Source organism: Osmerus mordax, chromosome 9, assembly GCF_038355195.1.
Source record: "Osmerus mordax isolate fOsmMor3 chromosome 9, fOsmMor3.pri, whole genome shotgun sequence".
Lineage (NCBI taxonomy): Eukaryota > Metazoa > Chordata > Actinopteri > Osmeriformes > Osmeridae > Osmerus > Osmerus mordax.
Window position 1 is genome coordinate 10,631,798 of NC_090058.1, and position 20,093 is coordinate 10,651,890.

At 46.1% G+C, this 20,093-nt stretch overlaps 1 protein-coding gene across 2 annotated transcripts in view; it reads right to left on the reverse strand.

Moving 5' to 3' along the window:
• The window catches only part of stxbp6 (syntaxin binding protein 6 (amisyn)), a 51,750-nt gene extending 39,689 nt beyond the window's left edge, over window positions 1-12,061 (reverse strand). For both annotated transcript variants that reach the window (XM_067243880.1, XM_067243878.1), the window contains exons 1-2: window positions 11,847-12,061; window positions 2,221-2,422 (exon numbers count right to left, since the gene is read on the reverse strand). In XM_067243880.1, the coding sequence (XP_067099981.1) occupies window positions 2,221-2,374 (154 nt within the window). In that variant the 5' untranslated portion in view covers window positions 2,375-2,422; window positions 11,847-12,061. The remainder of the gene's footprint in view (window positions 1-2,220; window positions 2,423-11,846) is intronic.
• Window positions 12,062-20,093: the final 8,032 nt, after the last annotated feature.

Here is a 20,093-nt window from a genome sequence, read left to right on the forward strand (position 1 = left end):
CCCAGCTAGTGTTGCCCAGGCTAAATCATTGCATAATCCTGCCTCTGGGCAGGCAGCAGTCATGGGATTGTCAACATTCCTCCCACACAAACATGAGCTTGATTCCACACACACACATTCAGTAGGGCATAATACTGGGGACCTTTGGTTTTACCCACTCATACACATTTCTATGCTCACATACAGTGTGCATGCTCACACAAACACACATACAAGCACACACACACACACACACACACAGCACAAGGCTTGGCTGGATCCCGGGGGCTTGCTCAAACTCACATGACTAGTTTAGTAACATGCTTCTTCAACAGTAGTAATACTATTCAAACTCCCCTTCCATCTCCCCCCACACAGCACAACAGCCAGAGCAGTCCAGAAACTACAGCTTCTGGTCTGGTAGTTAAAAACAACTCCTTGTCATTAGCCGTGAAAACTAGAGAGGCAGTGGAATCACCAGGGTCCAAACAGCACAATGAGCAGCACAGCTGATATGTAGACATACAGACAGACCAATGTTCAGACATCCACGTTACATAAAACCCATTCACTTGTTCTTTGGTAAATAAGGACAAGGCCTAGTCCTTTGGCCTGCTTGAATGGAGCCGAGGAAGTGAAAGGAGTATAGATCATGTTGAATGGGTCTCAGTACAAGTTATATCAGGAGAATATATACTAGAGTGAATTATGTAGCCTTGACACGCACTTTCGCATTTCAGTAGACCCAGGAGAAGAGCAGACGACTTCACTGGATGGAAAATGTAAAAGGAATCAAGAAGGAAGAAAGAGTAACCGATTCATTTAGTGGAAGGGTGCAGCTGAGGCTGTGGCACTTCTGACGAGCTGGGCTACAGGCTGGGTCTATTGTGGCTGGCTTATCAGGCTCCACCACGACCTGGCCAAGAACGTACACAAGCTGTGTAAACCTTTACAGCTTTGAAGCAACTTTAGTTTGACACCCCCTGGCTAATCAGCTGGAATTTATGGAGTCACAGTAACCCAGACAGTCACACACAAGCATGCAAGCACCCCCCCCCCCCCCCCCCCCCCCCCCCCCCCCACACACACACAGCAGGTCAATATTCTCAGGGCCACTCGAGTAAATCAATGTACCTACGTATGACACAGGAGTCGTGAGCACCATTAGACAGACAGACACCCACCCTCGTCCGGGAGTCTAACGAACACAGGAACATTCCAGAACATTCCAAGCGTGACCAAACGTCATTTAGTCCGGTTGTCATGAACAATCCCCAAGCTGATTAGCATCTCTAACGGAAGCAGCAGGACCCAGTTTATGGGTTTCAATTACTAGTGCAGAGCCTGTTAGAATGAACCACAGACAGACAGACAGACAGGCAGGCTCTACACAGCTCTAAAGAGAAATTACAAAGTTAAAGGTTGCTGAAAACCTGGAAGTCATTATCCCTTCAGGAGACTAAGGAAGGAAGACCTGTCTATTGGGTGGTAATTGGAAGGCTGCCTTCAACCTGACACCAGCCAGGTACTGGTCACCTTCCTCTAGCTGTGATGTAGGGCCGACACCTAAATACCCAACCTGTCCCCGTAAAATGAGTTTGGGACTTTGTGTGTGTGTGTGTGTGTGGGGGGGGGGGGGGTTAGGTGATTTGCTGCTGCCTAAGGAGTGGCTGACAGAAGGAAATGGGCTGCTTCATGAACAGTTCTGGAGCTGAATTAGAGTCCAACCTACAGTAGAGTCTGCTCGAGACAGTATACAGATTTGTTTTCCTCCAGTGTCTCGTAAATTAATAAGCATGACTGATTATATTACCTAGCAATATCACGATACCATTAGGAGAAAAATCATTTGTAAGACAAAAACTATTTTAAATCCCCCCCTTCCATTAAAATCCACACATACACACACAAGCAAATCCAAATCTAATCATTTGACACTAAACTAAAGCAAGCAGCAAATTGGCTTAGTGAGAGCCTCTATAAGCGTCAACATGCTGATCAGTGTAACTGATGTTGGAGTGTGTGTAAATGTGTGTGTGTGTGTGTTTATGCCCAGGATAGTAACACAGACAAGGAGAAAAATCAACTTTGCCATCTGTAGGGCTGGAGCAGGAGTCTCCATCCAGGTTAACAAAGCTCACAGTAACACGAACACACACAAAGTTCACAAAAACCGAAACAAATACACACAAATACAAATGTACGCACTGTCACAAATGCAGCAAAAAGGTTCCCTCTAACCTGAGAGGCAGATGAAGGTCATGTAGTCCCCCTGACCCCCCGTGGCCAGGAATGGGATCTTCTTCTTGGTCCTCCTCCTCACCTGGACGGCCACGAGCATCTTCTCGTCGTGAGGCGTGAACACCTCCTTGTTGATGGCTAACTTGGCACTCATGTCGGTGAGTGGTGGACAAGAAGGGCAGGTTAGGCTCTCTGTTCTGCTCTGTGGAAGAGATAAGGGACAAGGACCAGATGCTGTTGTTAAAGGAGAAATGAAACATAGCATAGGTAACCCGGGATGATTTATGTGCTAGGAGATGTGGGCAGAAGTCACACTGCGGGTGTAGGAGGGGCGGAAAATGATGGTGCCATGAGGCATTGTCAGACAGCTTCAAGTCTCTGCAGTCCCTTGACTCTGGTAACCCCCCCCCCTCCCTCCAGTCCCTCTCCTATCTCATCTCTGCTCTGTTCCCAGAAACGGCACCGTAAAAGACCGTAATGACAAAGTAGGAGGGAGCGAGCCAGTGACCTTCTCTGAAGTGATAGAAAGTCGCTCAACTCCTGGCGGGATGACGCAAATATTGACACCGAATCTCCCTCGGCAACAAGGCAATATTCCTCTCGGCGACATGATCCGTATGTCACCAAATTCAAACGATTTTGTTTTGGAACCAAAGACAAAATCTCATCTATAATCTCATTGGGAGACAACAGAGGATCAGGTCATTACATTTCCATTACTTCTTTTAAAACTTGTCTCCCCATTCCAGCCGATAGTGTGGTACTCCTCCAGTGAACAGTGTTGATGTAATGCCCACGTCCCTGACACATTATGTTGGCGGAGTATTAGTGGCAGAGCATTATGGTGTCAACTAAAACGGTGTTTAAGCAAGGCCAATTGTGGTTAAATGCAGGACGCGGTTGTAAAGAATGCTGTTTAATTGGGTCAAAGCGTCTCTGGAGGACGACCATGAAGTTTAATCATTCTCTCACAGACTTTCACATACGCACACAAACACAGTTGCCACCAACTAATTGTCAGTCTCAAACATCAGATTCCTACTCCCATTACTCAGCTCTGAGGCATAGCGTCTCAGTCCGAGACACAACGACCTCATCAATCTGGATTGCTAATAAACAGTCTCAACTCTGTTTCTTTCTTCTAAAGAGTTCAGCAAGCTTCAAACGACTGTTTGGCAGCGAAACTGAAGGAAATAAAGAAGACTACATTAAGGGAGTGAAAAGCTGAAAATGTTTCTAAAATTCACAACAACTGGTAAAAAAAAACAAGTTTTACACAAGTAAAAAAAAAAAAATTCCAAGAAAAAAAGAACCTTCAAATTAAATCAAATGAAGCTACTTTATGTCCTTGTATTAATAACAGACACTTGATCTGGCTCTGGCCAACTTAGGATAGAATATTACACAATCGTTCCTCAAGATTATCACTTGTTTAATGAACGACGGGTCTATCTAGAATCATCAAAAACACACGCCAACTTCTCTTGAAGAGTAATTAGACCAACAACAAAAAAATACCCGCTTGGAATATCGACCACATCCATCATTGGTTTAAATCTAGGGCCTAGACTCCGACACCCTGCAGACGTGGCGTGGACGGATGATCACTAAGCCTCGTCACTCCTTGAAACAGGCTACATTCAACAAGCCCCCTCACTTCCAAACTGGTGTCCACTTTTGCAACGGCTCTTAGGGCACAAAGACGTTTAGTGAGGATTTTATCATCCCTATATGAGTATTAAGAGTGATGGATATGGTTGGTGGTGCCTTCAAAGTGCTTTTGAAACCATTAGCACAGTATTGCATTTCTTGGAAAGAAAAAGGAAAAAAAAGAAAAGGCTACTTTTTCTCTATATGGTTATCTAGAGAGCCATGTTGCTGTAGTGGTTTCCGTATTTGCGTGGTACAGTATGTGAGGATAATAGGACTGCATCAGTGATAGGTCACTGGTTCTGTCGTCTCTCCGGGAGGTGGCAGAGGTAGGGGGGAGCTGAGATTCAGGTCTTCCCAGCAGAAGCCCTCTCTGGTGGGACATAATCTGTCAAGCCTCCCGCTCACTTCCACCATGCTCCAGCTGGGATGGAAGGATCCCCCCCTGGGTCTATCCAAGCTGTCACCAGGCAGGGGGGAGTCCCTAGCCTCCATCGGGGGGGGTCACTGAAACATGAGGGTTTAGGACAGAGCCTTCAGGGAACAGGATTGGAACATAATCATTGTGGCTGGTGGTGTGAGTCCTGCACAGCTGGCCTCTTCAGCGGTGAACATTCACTTCTCAGAGCTTTTTTTCCAACCACCCCCGTCGTGCTTCAGAAAAACTGCACCTTGCTTAGCAGCGAAATGAGAGTCCCTCTCCCTCTCCTCCACTGTGTTAATGTGTTCAGCTGAAGCTTTCAAATCTCCTGGGGGTTCAGCTAAAAGGGGACTTCATAATGAGAGGCAACACCGCTACTTTCCACATCATCTCCGTGCTCACTCATGTCTCCTCCCCTACCTCACCTGCCTCTCTTCCTTTAATGATCTTATCCTGCCTCTCCTCCTGTATCTTCTTATTCCTCTTCTCCCCCGCCTCTCCTCCCCTGCCTCTCCTCCCCTGCCTCTCCTAAAAGACTCAGAGGAATATGCTACAATCAGTTATAGTGCATCGAAGGTCTCTTGCATCCCAGGCAGGTGGTCAATGAACACCATCTGCTGAAGTCAGTTCTCCTTTACCATCCACAGATCCAGCCTGTTCAATTGCTTGCAGCAGGTCCCATCATGGCAAACCTTTGTTTAAATTCTGTTTTTTGTTACAGTGCTTTTGGTGCATGGATCTGATGTGCAGGCTGGTTGCTGTGCTGTCAGAAAGTGCGAGCGCTAGAATCCTCCAGAGGCTGCCGGTCTCAAACTGTGGATGTGAAGCTGGGAGCTAAGAGCTAACCCACAGAGAGGCTGCCTGGCAGGACACTGACGTGTTGGCTTTATCTCTCATCCACTGTCGCCTTGTCCAATGTTGTCGTGTAACAGTTCTTGTGTGTGTGAGGGTGTGTGTTTGAATGGATTCAGCGAGGCGGTGATAAGCAAGGGAAATCAAAGTCCAGAAGCTTATCTTTCCTTCACATTCCTTAGAGAACACCCTACACTCAGTAGGGAATTAAAGCTACTCCTCAGCCTGTGTGTGGTGTGTGTGTGGTGTGTGTGTACAACAATGTAAGTGTGCACACAGTTTTTTTGTCTGTGAAGTGAGCATGTCTCAGAGCAGAGTGAATCAGTTCAGGAACAGGCTGCTTTTATTTTAAAATCACCAATTAATGAAAACAGAAGGTCCTTTCTTGGCTCGGACAGCCTGGTTTTTAAGACAGGGTCTTGCTGTGCTTGACAAAACATACACAGTGTTCACTAGCACAGGCATATTATGTGTTAAATCTCTACAGTACTTGAGTAGTGAGTGGAGTGCACAAGGAGACAGAGACATTATTACAACGGTCTAAAATGATGTGGGAAAACATGTGAAAAACTGTCCCAAAGGAAAACCCATGTTTATGATGACGTTGTTTGAAACTGTTTTTCACAATCGAGACCCCGATACTGTATCTTGAAATTACTAGGCAGTGACCTGTGGATGGCTCGGGTGAGGGAAACTATTTTACAATACCATTAGCATGAAGATAGAGTATCTGGCTTCGGTAGCATTTCATCAACCCTCTTGGCAGGAACACTTCTTCCGTATCTTTTCTCTGCCAACATTTGACTAACCTTGGCCTCCCTTACTCCCCATATACTCCCTGTTTCCCCTCCCTCCATCACTTTGGGAGGCATCCATCCATCATCTTCCGCTTGTCCGGGGGTCGGGTCGCGGGGGCAGCAACCTAAGCAGGGAAGCCCAGACTTTCCTCTCCCCGGCCACTTCCACCAGCTCTTCCTGGGGGACCCCGAGGCGTTCCCAGGCCAGCCGAGAGACAGTCCCTCCAGCATGTCCTGGGTCTTCCCCGGGGCCTCTTCCCAGTGGAACGTGCCCAGAACACCTCACCAGGGAGGCGTCCTTATCAGATGCCCGAGCCACCTCAACTGGCCCCTCTCGACACAGAGGAGCAGCAGTTCTACTCTGAGCCCCTACCGGATGACCGAGCTTCTCACCCTATCTCTAAGGGAGAGCCCGGACACCCTGCGGAGAAAACTCATTTCGGCCACTTGTATTCGCGATCTCGTTCTTTCGGTCACTACCCACAGTTCGTGACCATAGGTGAGGGTAGGAACGTAGATCGACTGGTAAATAGAGAGCTTCGCCTTTCGACTCAGCTCCTTCTTCACCACGACGGACCGATGCAGAGCCCGCATCACTGCGGACGCCGCACCGATCCGCCGGTCGATCTCGCGCTCCATCCTTCCCTCACTCGTGAACAAGACCCCGAGATACTTGAACTCCTCCGCTTGGGCCAAGATCTCCTCCCCGACCCGGAGATTGCACTCCACCTTTTTCCGGTCGATAACCATGGCCTCAGATTTGGAGGTGCTGATTCCCATCCCAGCCGCTTCGCATTCGGTTGCGAACCGCTCCAGTGAGAGCTGGAGGTCACGGCCCGATGAAGCCAACAGGACCACATCATCCGCAAAAAGCAGCGACCCGATCCTGAGGTCACCAAACCGGACCCCCTCAACGCCCTGGCTGCGCCTAGAAATTCTGTCCATATAAGTTATGAACAGAATCGGTGACAAAGGGCAGCCCTGGCGGAGTCCAACCCTCACCGAGAACAAGTTCGACTTACTACCGGCAATGCGGACCAAACTCTGGCACCGGTCGTACAGGGACCGAACAGCCCCGATAAGGGAGTCCGGTACCCCGTACTCCCGGAGCACCCCCCACATGAGCCCCCGAGGGACACGGTCGAACGCCTTTTCCAAATCCACAAAACATGTGTAGACTGGTTTGGCGAACTCCCATGCACCCTCCAGAACCCTGCCGAGGGTTCTTTGGGAGGCATTGCCGGAGCAATTAAATGGGCTCTGTTTCCTTTCCTCGGTACACTGTTTGTCCAGTGATGAAGAGGAAATAAAGAACGGATCGTTTCACATCCTCTCGGGCCTCCCAAGAGTCTTTCATGTGAGGACGGGATAATCTCGAATCCACGCAGAGTAACCTTCTAAGATCCCCCCCCCCCCGCCTCACGTGTACAGAGGGACGAGATCTAGCTGGAACAACTTGGGTTTCAGAGGTGATTCCACACCAAGATAAACACAGATGGGGCTTGTTAGTTGTTGTTGCCCTTTAGTGAAGGATGAAGTGACCGCATTGTCCGTCAGCCTGCTGGCTCTTCTGCCATCTGTGCCAGCTTGCTGTGACAGAATCCCCTTCACCGCTGCTGCCGCAAGCCACAAACGCCAAGATCGAGGTCATTTGAGTTCTTTTAACTAAAGACCAGCATGCCAGGTTTTTGTCTGGTTGCAGGTGGGCTCTCTTCAGGGACGTTCCACTATCTGCTTTCAGGACAGCCACGAAAGCCTGTGTCTTACAAGCGTGTATGAGGTTTGGCTGGACGCCAAATTAAGTTCCGTTGTTGAATGGGAAAACCTGTTCATCAGAAACCACAGTGGCCCATTCAGGCAAAGACTTTCTTCTCCATCCTTCCAGAGAGAACTGGTGGGCGCCATGTTCCTGTGAGGCTCAGGTGAACAGGGCTGTGGTGCCAGCAAAGCTCAGGCTAGGCATGAATCAACCACCAGGAACAGCACATTCCCTTCACCCACCCCTCTTTTATGGCCTCCACCCCCCAAATGATCTAATTTGTTACAGCCTGGCGCCTTATGACAATAAAACATTTAGGAGGGATCGTCAGTGGGCAAAGTCTGAACGGAGAAACAACAACAGCTCCTCAACAGAAATCCAGAGAATTCTGTTACAGTCCTGTTTTTGTGACATTTAATTTACATGTAGGCCGAGGCTAAACTGCCAGGATAAACTGGCAGAGTTCCTCTACCATATGGACTTAATGCAGCTAAACTAATAGCTAGCATGACTGAATGGACAAGTTAATGTACAACTGACCTACTGTAGACTAACAAGTTCTGGCAGGGAAAACCTGTTATTCAAACTGCGAAAGCTGAACTGCTTGTTCTCGTCGATGACTTTTATTCGTGTGAAGAGCAGCCACATAGCCTAATAATCACTTCTCCTCAGCAAACCCCACAGCCGGAGGGACGAGACTCCCCAAATTTGAACGTTTCATCAGAATCCTTCACTTGTTTTGTTCCCCTTTCCCATTACATGAGCCACTGAAGACAGAAAACTGTCCCCGTGAGGTCTAAGATCCTATCGCTGCAGATTAAGGAGCGTCTCTCTCCGTCTAGTGGCAAGTTAACATGAGGGGGGGAAAAGAGGGGAACAGACATGTTAATTATCAAACTATACCCATGGGCGCCACGGTCTTTCCTCAAGTACTGAATTGCATAGGGTTCTGAACCTCTTTATGTTAAGAGTTGTTTCCTGGATTAGCCAAGTTGTGCATGGACATGGAGGCTAACTGAGTTGACGTAAAGATCCTGTAAAGTGGAATTGAAAACTAGTTTTAAGTTCACCACACGAATAATGTGTTATTAACTACCCATCCAAATTCGAATGGAAAAAAAACACAGACAAGTATGTTAAATTAGGCTTTGAAATCGCGACGCTTGAGACTGGGGGGGCGTGTCGCCTGCAGGAGCTGAAGCTCCGCCCCTCACTGCCTACCTACGATAAAGATAATGGACGCTACGTCAAGCCGAACAAAACCGTATAGAATTAGAATTTATTTGTTCAATGACTGAAACATACAGATGCATATAAATGAAATGTTCCCCTGAGCTGTATCAGTAAAAATTGACACCAGAGACTGCAGACAGTGAGCTCTCCAACTAGGCTACTTCTAGCACATTAGCTACCATTTCACCAAAATACCATAATTCTACACCGAGTAGCCTAATATCAAGTTAGCGGTTGGAACTAACTCATAGCAGAGATACCTCTGGAAAAGTTATCTAGTATAATTATAACAAGCACACAGAACTGAGTGATGAACTGCTGGCGGCGGTGGATGGTCCAGGTGCAACCGGAGGAGGAACGGCCGGGAGGGTGATGCTCGGTACGGCTCCGCGCTGCGAGAGAAGCTGTGTGTCCACGAACCCCGTCTGTCTTTGGCCCATGTTAAAACTATCCGCCGTGAAATGGTCACTGCAGAGGCGGCTGTTGGAGTTTATCCGAAGCTCTCCATCAGCGTGGCTCTTCACAAAATCAATCCACCTATTTTTCCTTTCCTCATTAATAGGGAAATTAAATAGCGTTGCAGCGCAGCTGATTTTTTTGCATCCAGGGAAGATGCAGTTGCAGGTGGAGGGAGACATCCTGAAGCTGGCTAGCTAGCTGATGTAGGCTACAATAACAGTACAGCAGGAGGAGCCATTTAGTGATCTGATGTAGATGGGTCGAAATGACATAGATGGGTAAGCCAGGACCCAACCTGACAAAGCTATGCGGTAATAGCCCATCAGAGATATTCCAATGCACTGCCTGACAATCTGAATAGCTTTGCTCCACCTTTGACTTCAATACAAACACATGCCGAGATAAACCACTCAGACAGAGAGGCGTACCAAACAAAAAATTCAGCTATAGTCTAGTGTGTGAGTGGTTGTTCAAATCCCTCGGCTCATAAGTCATGGAGGTAGTTTTTGATACAACTCTCCACACACACACACACACACACACACACAAAACCTTTAAATGGTTAACCCTTGTGTTATCTTCGGGTCATTCTGACCCATCAGTCATTGTGACCCACCGTTGTATTGCGACAACTTTACCACATACAAAAACAAAGTGAAGCATTTTCTTTTAACCGGTGGGCTGTCTCAGACCCCCCACATTGCAAAGATTAAAAGAAAATAATTTGTATTTGTTTTTGTATTGGGTAAAATTGGGTAAACACAACGATGGTTCGTTATGAACCTTTGGGTCATGTGACCCGAAGGCAGCACAAGGGTTAAGCTCTAATGACTGAGCTAAATCTTACCACCAATTTGCTTCCAACTGGGGAAATGAATTCCTCATCACAGATAAGTGTAGCCTATGCTATGGGTGTTTGCTGTGGTGGCTCTTAGCACCTGGGTTCGCCGTCTGAAGAAAAAATTACAGCCTTTCTACAAGTTGAGCCTGGCTGAATTCAGACTGCCTGTGGGTGGAGGCAGACAAGGTTTGAGAAGGGGAGGGCATCTGAGGCAGTCCCCACACAGACAACACTACAGGCGCATTTCAGTTTCACGAACGGTAACAAAATATTTGACAAGTTCTTTCCCGATCTCATAGCCTAATCCAAGGTGAGGGCAGCTTGCTGCAGCTGCACAGCTTTTCTCTCATAGGACTGTCTCTTCATCTCATAGCTAATTTAACGCAGCTCACAGCTTTTAAGCAAGGCAGACCGAATTCTGTCCCACAATGCAATAGCCCAGGCTTAAAAAGCAGACCAAACAGACTGCCTGTGTTTCAGCTCAGCCTTGTAGGCTATTGTTTCAACCCTACAATAGCAGCATTAGCTTTGTAAATATTGCGCTTTTGGTCAAGGAAAATCACTCAAGTCTATGCGGTGCTTCCAGCAAATGAGTTCCAATAGGATATCCTGATTATACTGTGGCAACAAAGCCAAATACAAATTCATTCAATGAGACTAAAATGACTCTGTAGTACAGTAGGGTGTGGTACAGTTACCTAGTCCCACACACACATGCATTTTGTAATAGCCCCTCTTTGCATATAATATAAATGAATAAGACTTCAAACTCTAAATTCAGAATTATAAATATATAAATAGGCATAACTAATTATGATAAATGCTTAGCTTTGATACAGGTGAAAAAACTATAGGCTGAAATTATTTGAATAAGCCTACATTAGCAATGACAACGCCTGTCTGATATTAACATTAAGAACCAAACAGAAACTCTTCGAAGTTTGGAAAATGATGCTTAAGATAGCCTTCTATTCTAATCATAGACTACTAGAATCTGAAAACATGGAAACAGGAGAAGAAGAAAAAAATGAATAATGTGCCTTACAATGTAGGAAGCGTGGTGATGAAAATTGTGGAATGTCATGAACGTCTTGAACAGATGTTGATAAGGATGACGACATCCCTAACACATAAACCATTGACCGTTAGTATAGCCTATGATCACAAAATCACTCTAAAGTAAAAATAAAAAAATAAAAAAATAAACTAGGCTGTCCATGTTAGCCTATATCAAATTGTGAATGACTCCCTTGGTATCTGGGCAGCAGCCAAGGGGCGTCATTAGACAATATTTTAAGCCATATAACCAGTGTCATTCAGTTCTGAATACTTTACATTTCCTTACTTGTTTGTCAATTTGTGCTTCTGAGGCACACAGGGAGAGAAGAACACGAATCACCTTGGGCAGGTGGCTGCGTGTTCGCTTACCATAGCCACTGAACCCATTTGTAGCAAATGTTCTTTCAATAACGCGAAACTAAAAGTGGAACCGAGTTATCAAAAGCATACTACAGTAACAACTAATATGCAAGTTAGAACTTGCAAGTTAGTAATTGCATATGAAACACCATAAAAAGTCGAGGACTCGCACGCTTTAGTTATCTGTCTACTCACCACAATTCCTTAGCGACTGCTCCACGTGTGGCTTCAAGCCTTAGTAAATGTTGTCAGTGTCACTCCCTCAACTTTCAACAGTCCCGTTTTGTTACTGTTATCTACTCAAATTAAAAGGTATCATTTCGCTTTTGACATCACGGTGGTTTGCTAATTTTACTCGCTGCGGAGTTGCGTGTGGAACACAACACTGTCTCTGGTGGTGCTGCTGCTAACGCGCCACAACTGCTGTCTCGGTGGAAAAGCAGTAGCGGTTCTGCAGTTCAAGCAGCCTACTACTGGGTTCCAAACCACCGATCACGTGGGGAGTTAGCGCAACGGTATTTTTTGTTTTTTTCAATGGGACTGTCAACAAACTTCATCAAAACAATGTGTAAACAACATCTTGTGCTTCTAACTGTAAACGTGGGACGTTTCTCTTGGGAAGGATTAAACTGTTCTGTTTCTACCAGGGGCGTCGTTAGACCCTTTTTACTGGGGCACGTGCCCCAGTATAAATCTGCTGTGCCCCAGTAAAATCAAAAGTTTGAGTTTTAACAATTTATTAGTCAGTTCATTAATTTAGATTGATAATCCTGGAAAATTAACACAGTATCCCAATCAACGCTTGTAAAACTGTTTAACCGAAAACCCAAACCTATATGCATGCAGAATTCCATGTCAGCGTGCTCTTCTGAGTTTGCCAAATAGCCACTGCAGCACGGACACAGAAGTCCAGGGGGGTATTCCATAAAGCAAGTTATGCAACATAATCAGTTAAGTTAACCCACCAGCTGATTCACAATGTTGCAGCAACCTACTGGCAATGTTGCTACAACTGGGTGTCAGCTGGGGAGTTAACTAACCCGGGATGGTCACATAACCTGCTTTCTGGAATACCCCGGACTGTCGGACTCGGCACACAAGTCAGAATTGAGGTAGGTTAAGAAACATTACAAAACTAAAGACAGTTTCTAAATGATAGGCCTACCGATCATCTTATTTTGACTAAAACATAAAAACAATATTACATGAAGCTCAAAAAACAGTATTTGCGCTCAAATGAATGCAAAAAAAATGTGCGCACTACTGTTAACTATTGATGTCCCTGCCAAAGCTGATATCAAACTTGCGTCACTGAACTGTTGTATAGTGGGTTAAGCAGAGGGAGTTTCTATAGCCTAGTAGTGCATTGTGCGCAGCAAGCTTGAAAGAAAAAAAAGGATATGAATTAGGGGGCCTGTGCCCCAGTAGAGTGTTATGTCTAACAACGCCTCTGGTTTCTACATTACAATAACTTACTTGTTATGAGACAATTTAGCTTAATATAAGCTATCATTCTAAACACAAGTTGTTAGAAACTTGTTTATAACTTGTTTAGAATGAGATCATGGGTGTCAAAGTGCACACTGTACCTGTCAGACCTGAGCAAACTGTCAGACCCGAGCTGTCAATCAAGTAGCAGACAGAATTATGGCACATTTAGTCCTCCATATCTTAGTAGCCAGGTGTCGCCAGCCTGTTTGCATTTGTTCCTTCAGCCATACCAACAGCCTACCACTCATTGGATGGGTCTCTCTCTCTCTCTCTTTCTCTCTCTCTCTCTCTTTCTCTCCATGATAAGCCTCATCTCCTACAATGTTAAAATAAAAAGACCGCTTTGAACCCAAGAAAACTGACTAGGGACAGTAACTTGGCACAAAAACATCCAGAAATCAAATAGGAATGCTCAGTACTTAAATGGTTTTCAAAGCTTCCTTGAGATCATTTTACAAACGCCTGGGCAATTTTGGGGCGTTTTCACACAATTCCAAACCATGCAAACCATCTGGCTGACCATGCGGAAAGCATTCATTCAAAGCAATTCATATTTGACAAGAGTTACTGTAGCTTTGGGAGACTTTCTTTTTTATCTCCACCTCCTGACTGTGTAGTCTGATTTACGATAGCCCTTCCACAGCTTGTACATTTGGACCTGTACAAAGGCACGTTCCTGCTCCATCCCTGAGTTTGTTGGGACAGCAGTAGAAGGTATGGCCGGCGTACAGACTGAAGGGGGAAGGTAATACTGTACTGGGAGTCAGGTGGCTGAGCGGTTAGAGAATCGGGCTAGTAATCTCAAGGTTGCCAGTTCGATTCTGGCCGTGTCCATTGACGTTGTGTCCAAGGGCAAGGCACTTCACCCTACTTGCCTCGGGGGGAATGTCCCTGTACTTACTGTAAGTCGCTCTGGATAAGAGCGTCTGCTAAATGTAAATGTACTGAATGTCTCTGTTGTCCCCCACGTGGACCAAGCACACTCACTCAGTGGGTGACTCAGTTTCTCCAGCAGCTCTGTGTGGTTAGTGCACGTGGTGGTTGTGTGTGTGTGTAGGTGCGTGTGTGGTGTGTACTGCATGTGTGTGTTTCTGTGTTTATGTCTGTGTGTGTCAGAAGGAGAAAAACAGAGAAAAAAACTGCTGGGATCGAGGGGGGGGGGGGTGCAATGGAACGGGGTTGAAGAGCAGAAGTTGTTTCCTGCCTGCGAGTCTGGGAATTTGGGCAGCTGCAACCCTGTGGGGAGAGTCAGAGATGTGTGGAGTGCACGATGAAAGAAGCAAAACACTCTGCATGAAAGCAAGCCTTCTACGGCATTAGCCGTTCAAAATAACAAGGAGGTTGCTCAACAAGGTACGAAAGCAAGCTCCTTTTCTCAAAGCTACGCAAAATCTTGGACGCTTCACCCCCCCAGGTTGTGCTCTCACTTTATAGACGGAGGTTTTCCACATGTGCTAAGGGGCTCAGCCAGCTCATCTTCTCCCGGGGTTCACCACGAGTGCTCACCCCACCCCCACCCAAACATCTCACCCCCCCACTTGTACGGTAATGGAAAACATAAACATCCTTCCTGCCAGTGACATCATCCGCATGGAGCGGAGGGAGGCCGGAGGAGGGAGAGCAAGGCGCCCCGGTCTCCACGGAGAGCAGGGTAAACACCGGGGCTGGGCCGGCATGGAGAGGTCCCTCTGCTCCTACCGCCGGCCGCCTCTCATCTCCCCACGCAGCCAGATGGCTGCCTGTACACCACTCCGTTACTCACGCACAGACACACACTCCATCCATCTACTGATCAAACGCAACACTCCAACGGTGTATTCATGTTTCTGGTTGTTTGTTCTGCAACCTGTGATGTATAAATCAGGAGTTTACTTTTGGGTCATTAATACTTTACAGTGACAGAGGATTGTGATGTTACAATAGAATGTATAGGCTATCTCTAGGTGTCACATTCCCACTCTGGCCTTGACAGCGATTGAATGCGAGCATGTGTGTTTGACTGTGACTGTTTGGGTCGGTTTATCTTTGAACCAAACAGTCGTGGAGCATCAAACAGCAGTGTGCATGTTTTGTTTTCTTTCATCAGAGTGCTTTTCTGGCTCTTGTTAGATTTAGACTTGGACAAGTCACTCGTAATTTATATCAGTGTTGAGCCATGGAAAAAGGGTGTATGTGTCACGCTGAGAGGAGGGGTAGGACCCAAATGCAGGAGAGTATGCAGCCATGTTGGAAAAAAAGGTTTTATTCTCAAACCGGGAAACAGCTAGGGTACTCACACGGTCAGGTATTGTAGGACAAGACAAAGACTGGACACAAAACAGAAACCTAAATACACAGAACCAAACGACACACAGGTGGACACAATGACGCTAATGAGAACGAGACACAGGTGAAGACAATGACAGGGAAACACTAGGGCAGGGCAAAACCAAAAACAAGGGGGGCACGGCTGTGGCCGTGACAGTATGTGTGTGTGTGTGTGTGTGTGTATGTTTGTGTGTGTGTGTGTGTGTGTGTGTGTGTGTGTGCATGTGTGCATCTGCGCATCTGCCCCTCTCATCGCATTTTCCTTTTGCAGGATTGATTCAGTGAATCACGTTGTTGGATTTGACTGCTAATGACACCTGGCTTTAAGTCTTCACATACAACTAATCCAACAATCATTGCTGTCACACAGTCACACAGTGACCCAGCGTGCAGAGTAAAACAGCAGTAAAATGACTCTACCTTAATCATGTGGTGTTTTCTGCAGCTGGTCAGAGAGGCCCGTTCCTGCAGTTTGCTTGATGTCTGCACATTTCCCTCATTTCATTTAGCTTTCTTGCTGGAATGCGTCTTAGGTAGACCACAAACTTGACTTGACGACAAGGCTCTTTGATACCTGAGGTCATTAGGCTTGGACTCGCTGTAGTGTGATAAGAGGAAATGCTTTGGTAAAGAACGCTCTGCTGAATGGACCCCTATTTAGAATGACTTGTGACAGGACAATTGATGTTAAAGGGATCTATCATTCAGGGTCATATTACATCTATGCAAAGGTAATGGAGGTTAGGAGAGAATACTCAGTGACCTTCCAGAGCCACAACGAGTGTTGTGCTCTCTGTGACCAGCGCCAAGACAAGCACACGGGTGGACATTGGGTGCATTTTGGGCACTGATAAATGATGGCACACGTGAATGCTGGAGACCTTGCCAAACGTGTGCATGTAACCTGGCCTTCACCTTCAGTCAGTAACCCGGATACAGGGACAAGATACATTTTCCTGTTTTGTCATGATGTTCTTGCCTAATCATGTCACGGCTGAATGACTTTGCAGAAGAAATGCTCACCCAAAATGTGTTTGCTATCATAAGGGCGTGGATGTTTAGGAAAAAGCACTTTAATTCGTCTTTGGTCAATGCAGGCCCTAACTGGAGTGTAGGGCATACAGTAATGGATTTTAGTATGTTTCAATCAATCAGTTTAGGATTATGGGATGACATTTGCTTTGAATCCCTGATTGACATGATCCATCTATGAGAGAAAGTTGATTAAACACTTGTTTGTTCAAGTGAATCATTCATCCCGCACTTGAAAAACCAATAGTTCATTAAAGAGTGACTTAAAAGGGGGACAGTTTGTGTTTCCCCTGAACACAAACTGATGAACCACATTGTGCACATTTTTACCCATTCCTTATACTTGAAGAGTGAGAGTAGTATGACTCTGAAGTGCCGGTCCTAGCAACATATAAAGTTGATGGCCTTCTGCAGGGTCTGTCACAGCTGCAAATGCCTCATTTCCAATCAGACCCATGACCCTTGATTTAGTGTGTGTGTGTGTATTCTATCTTGTCCCCTGTAGGCAGTAACCTACTCAGTCTTGGCCCTTTATTGTTTTGCTGTCAGATAACCGCCAGAGAGAGCTAATTTAGCCAATCAATAGACAGAAGACCGCGGATATTGCAAGGACCCTAGGATCCAATTCTATTTTCCGAAGTCCAATTTGGTCTTTATTGCAGTTAGGGTAGGAGGAGGCACATGGCGACTGTGTCCTATCCTAACTGCAGGGGATAGTGAGGAGACAGACAAATTGGGGGGCACTATGACCCTGGGATGGATGGCACAGGTCAGACCCAATGACCATTTTAGCTCTGAAGTCTGAATTTCAGAGAGGTGCAGGGTTGGACTGGCCGTCGGGAGAGTCGGGAGATTTCCCAAACGGCCGGTCAAACGGCTGCGGCATAATGCAATATATACATATATATAATAATACACGGTCGTGGGCCGGTCTGCGTTTCAAATTCCCGTGACGTTTTTCAGTCCCAGTCCAGGCCTGGAGAGGTGTCACATAAGTGACAAGGGCAGGCAGGCATGCCATGAACAGATGATTAGGATGCATGGTATCTAAGAGAGAGCCGGGTGGGTTGTGGTGGTGATAGGGTTCTTGTCTGTTGCAAAGATTAAGTGGAAGTATCTCCCATTGATTTCCATTCAATTCTAAATACCCTTTAAAGCTTATGAGGCCTGTGTTGAAGGAATTCTTTCCTGCATGTTACTGTCCTGTACCACTGGCCCGCCACACAATCCCACAGTCATGCCCTCCTCCACATAAACAACCCAAAACAACTTAATTTGCCTAGATTAGACCGGTTCCTTGGCTTTTCTTGTCCAAGGATCCGATTACTGCTGACACTTTCTTGTTTGTGTTTGTCTATAGCGTGGGCCTGAGCCTTACATACCAACTGAATGAACAGGGAGATGTTCCCATAATGCCGCTGGGCTAGGTCCCAGCAGGCACACACATGCTCAAGCATTCACACACAGTTTATTATTTTATTATACAGTTTTGTGGCAAGGGTTTTCCTGTTTTCTCATTCCCTGCCCTTTAGACAGCATTACCTGAGGTGATAAAACAAGATTTACCCGAATGAAACCTTTACCGGTTGCGATAAAGTAAATGAGACCATTTTGTATAACAATGCCTTAAGCTCCTCTGAGAGGACTCTGTAAAAAGAACAGGAGGGAAATTCAATATTTTCCCACATTATGACTGGGAAAACATTTTAAACTGTTTCACTTAGTGTTAGACAGAATTGTTTACTATTTGAAATAGTATACTGTGTCAGTGAGTACTGTTTACTTTTCCACTACTGCAGGTTGCCAGTAAAATGTACTGTACAGTTACAACAAGAAATTAGAGAGAGTGAGCGTGACAGAAAAAGATAGAGAGAGAAAGGAAGATCACAGACAGAGAGCGTGAGTGAGAGAGTAAGACAGAGAGAGAGAAGTGTGTGTGTCAGTGAACACAGGGCAGGCTCGCATGTGACATGATGTAAGAATGTTGGCTGGTGTGACAGGCCTATCTCATCACCATAAACGCCATGTGATGTAACCGTATTATGGAGAGTCCCTTGGCCCCCGCTGTCGGTCCCCCAAGGGCCAGATCATCCATTGAGTAGGCCGGCCCATCCCACAGAGAGAGGGCCTGATTCTGGGGACATGAAAGGAACTGTGATGTGGTTGAGTGGTTGAACTGAGGAGGTGTGATGTTTTCATTATTAATTGTGCAGGTAATTGATCATGTTTCTGTGTCTGCATGGTATGATGTAGAATGTGATCACCCCACCGGGGGAGACTTCTCTGTGAAACTTCCAAGAGTCCTTTATCAAGAGAAAGTTTAGAAAGATGTGTCGTCAATCAGCTCTCATGCTCACAATTCCATGCTTGTGAATGAAAACCAATTCTAAGTTGTACAGAAGACTTGTATTGTGTTGAAAAATCCAGGAGGTTAGGTACAGCCCTCATGCTCATAATTCCATGATTGTGAGGTTAAGTAATAAACAATCAACAACCTCCAAAAGTATATGACTGTTTGAGTGCATTTTGTATTGGCTGGTTCTGTTCTGGAAGGGATGAAAATACCTCTAAGTGATGCATTCGATTTTCCAACAGACTGGAAAGAAGTAATCTTTATCAAGCCGACTGCCAACAACTCCTGGCTTGAAGACCGTCGACATGAGGGAATGCACGCCGCACTCACAGACTGGAAACAGACATAAGGCTGTACTTGTGTGTGTGTGGGTGTGACCACACAGAGGCTATTTTTCAGAAGATATGATGTTTCATCGGCCTCTGCGGTCCACTCAGCTAATTCTGTCTGAATCTGTCTACGCTCTGACGATCCCTGTGCAGATCACCCATCGTGCTGAGGTGGGATACAAGGTCTACTAGCTGACAACAGAATATGTGGAACATAAAAAAGAGAACTGGCTGATTGCTTCACTTCACTCCAGGAACTCCACAGTGTGAATGACAAACTTGAACTCAGTCAACAAGCACAGGGATGAAGAAGAGAGAACAGGTGGTAGGCTGTCATAATTCCATGTTACAGTCCAGGATGTAAACATTGCATCTATTTGCCTTTTACTTTGGTCTTCAAACAGGGCATTTTTTATTACCATTCATGTTTTATTCAGAGAACAACTTCCGGGTCCACCTGAAGTTATTTCGATTTAGAAACAGGTCCCAGGCCGTTTTTCAGTCCCAGTCCAGACCTGCTGCACGGTACAGCCGAGTCATTGAAACTGCAGGTCTGAAATAGACCTAAACATTTTGATGGAAACTATGTAGTTTCCTTACACCCATCTTACATGGGTGTAAGGATGCCTACATCAGGCTCCAACATCTGGCTCCACTCTTCCTCCCTGTAAGGTCCCAAGGAGAGCGGGCACTCGGTAGCCAGGACTCTTCCTCCATCACCACGACCACCTCCGCCCACAACTGGGCAGGTGGTGACAGAAGAACAGATGGATGGACAAACAGGTGGTTGCCACGACGGCGCAGCCGGTAGCGGGAACAAATCTTGGAATGTGGACCAAAGGAGGTGGGGCTCCTAACCTCATCAATCTGCCACTCAATTTCCATGGCGATGCTAGGTAAACAAGACAGCTTTAAAAACAGAGAGCCTAG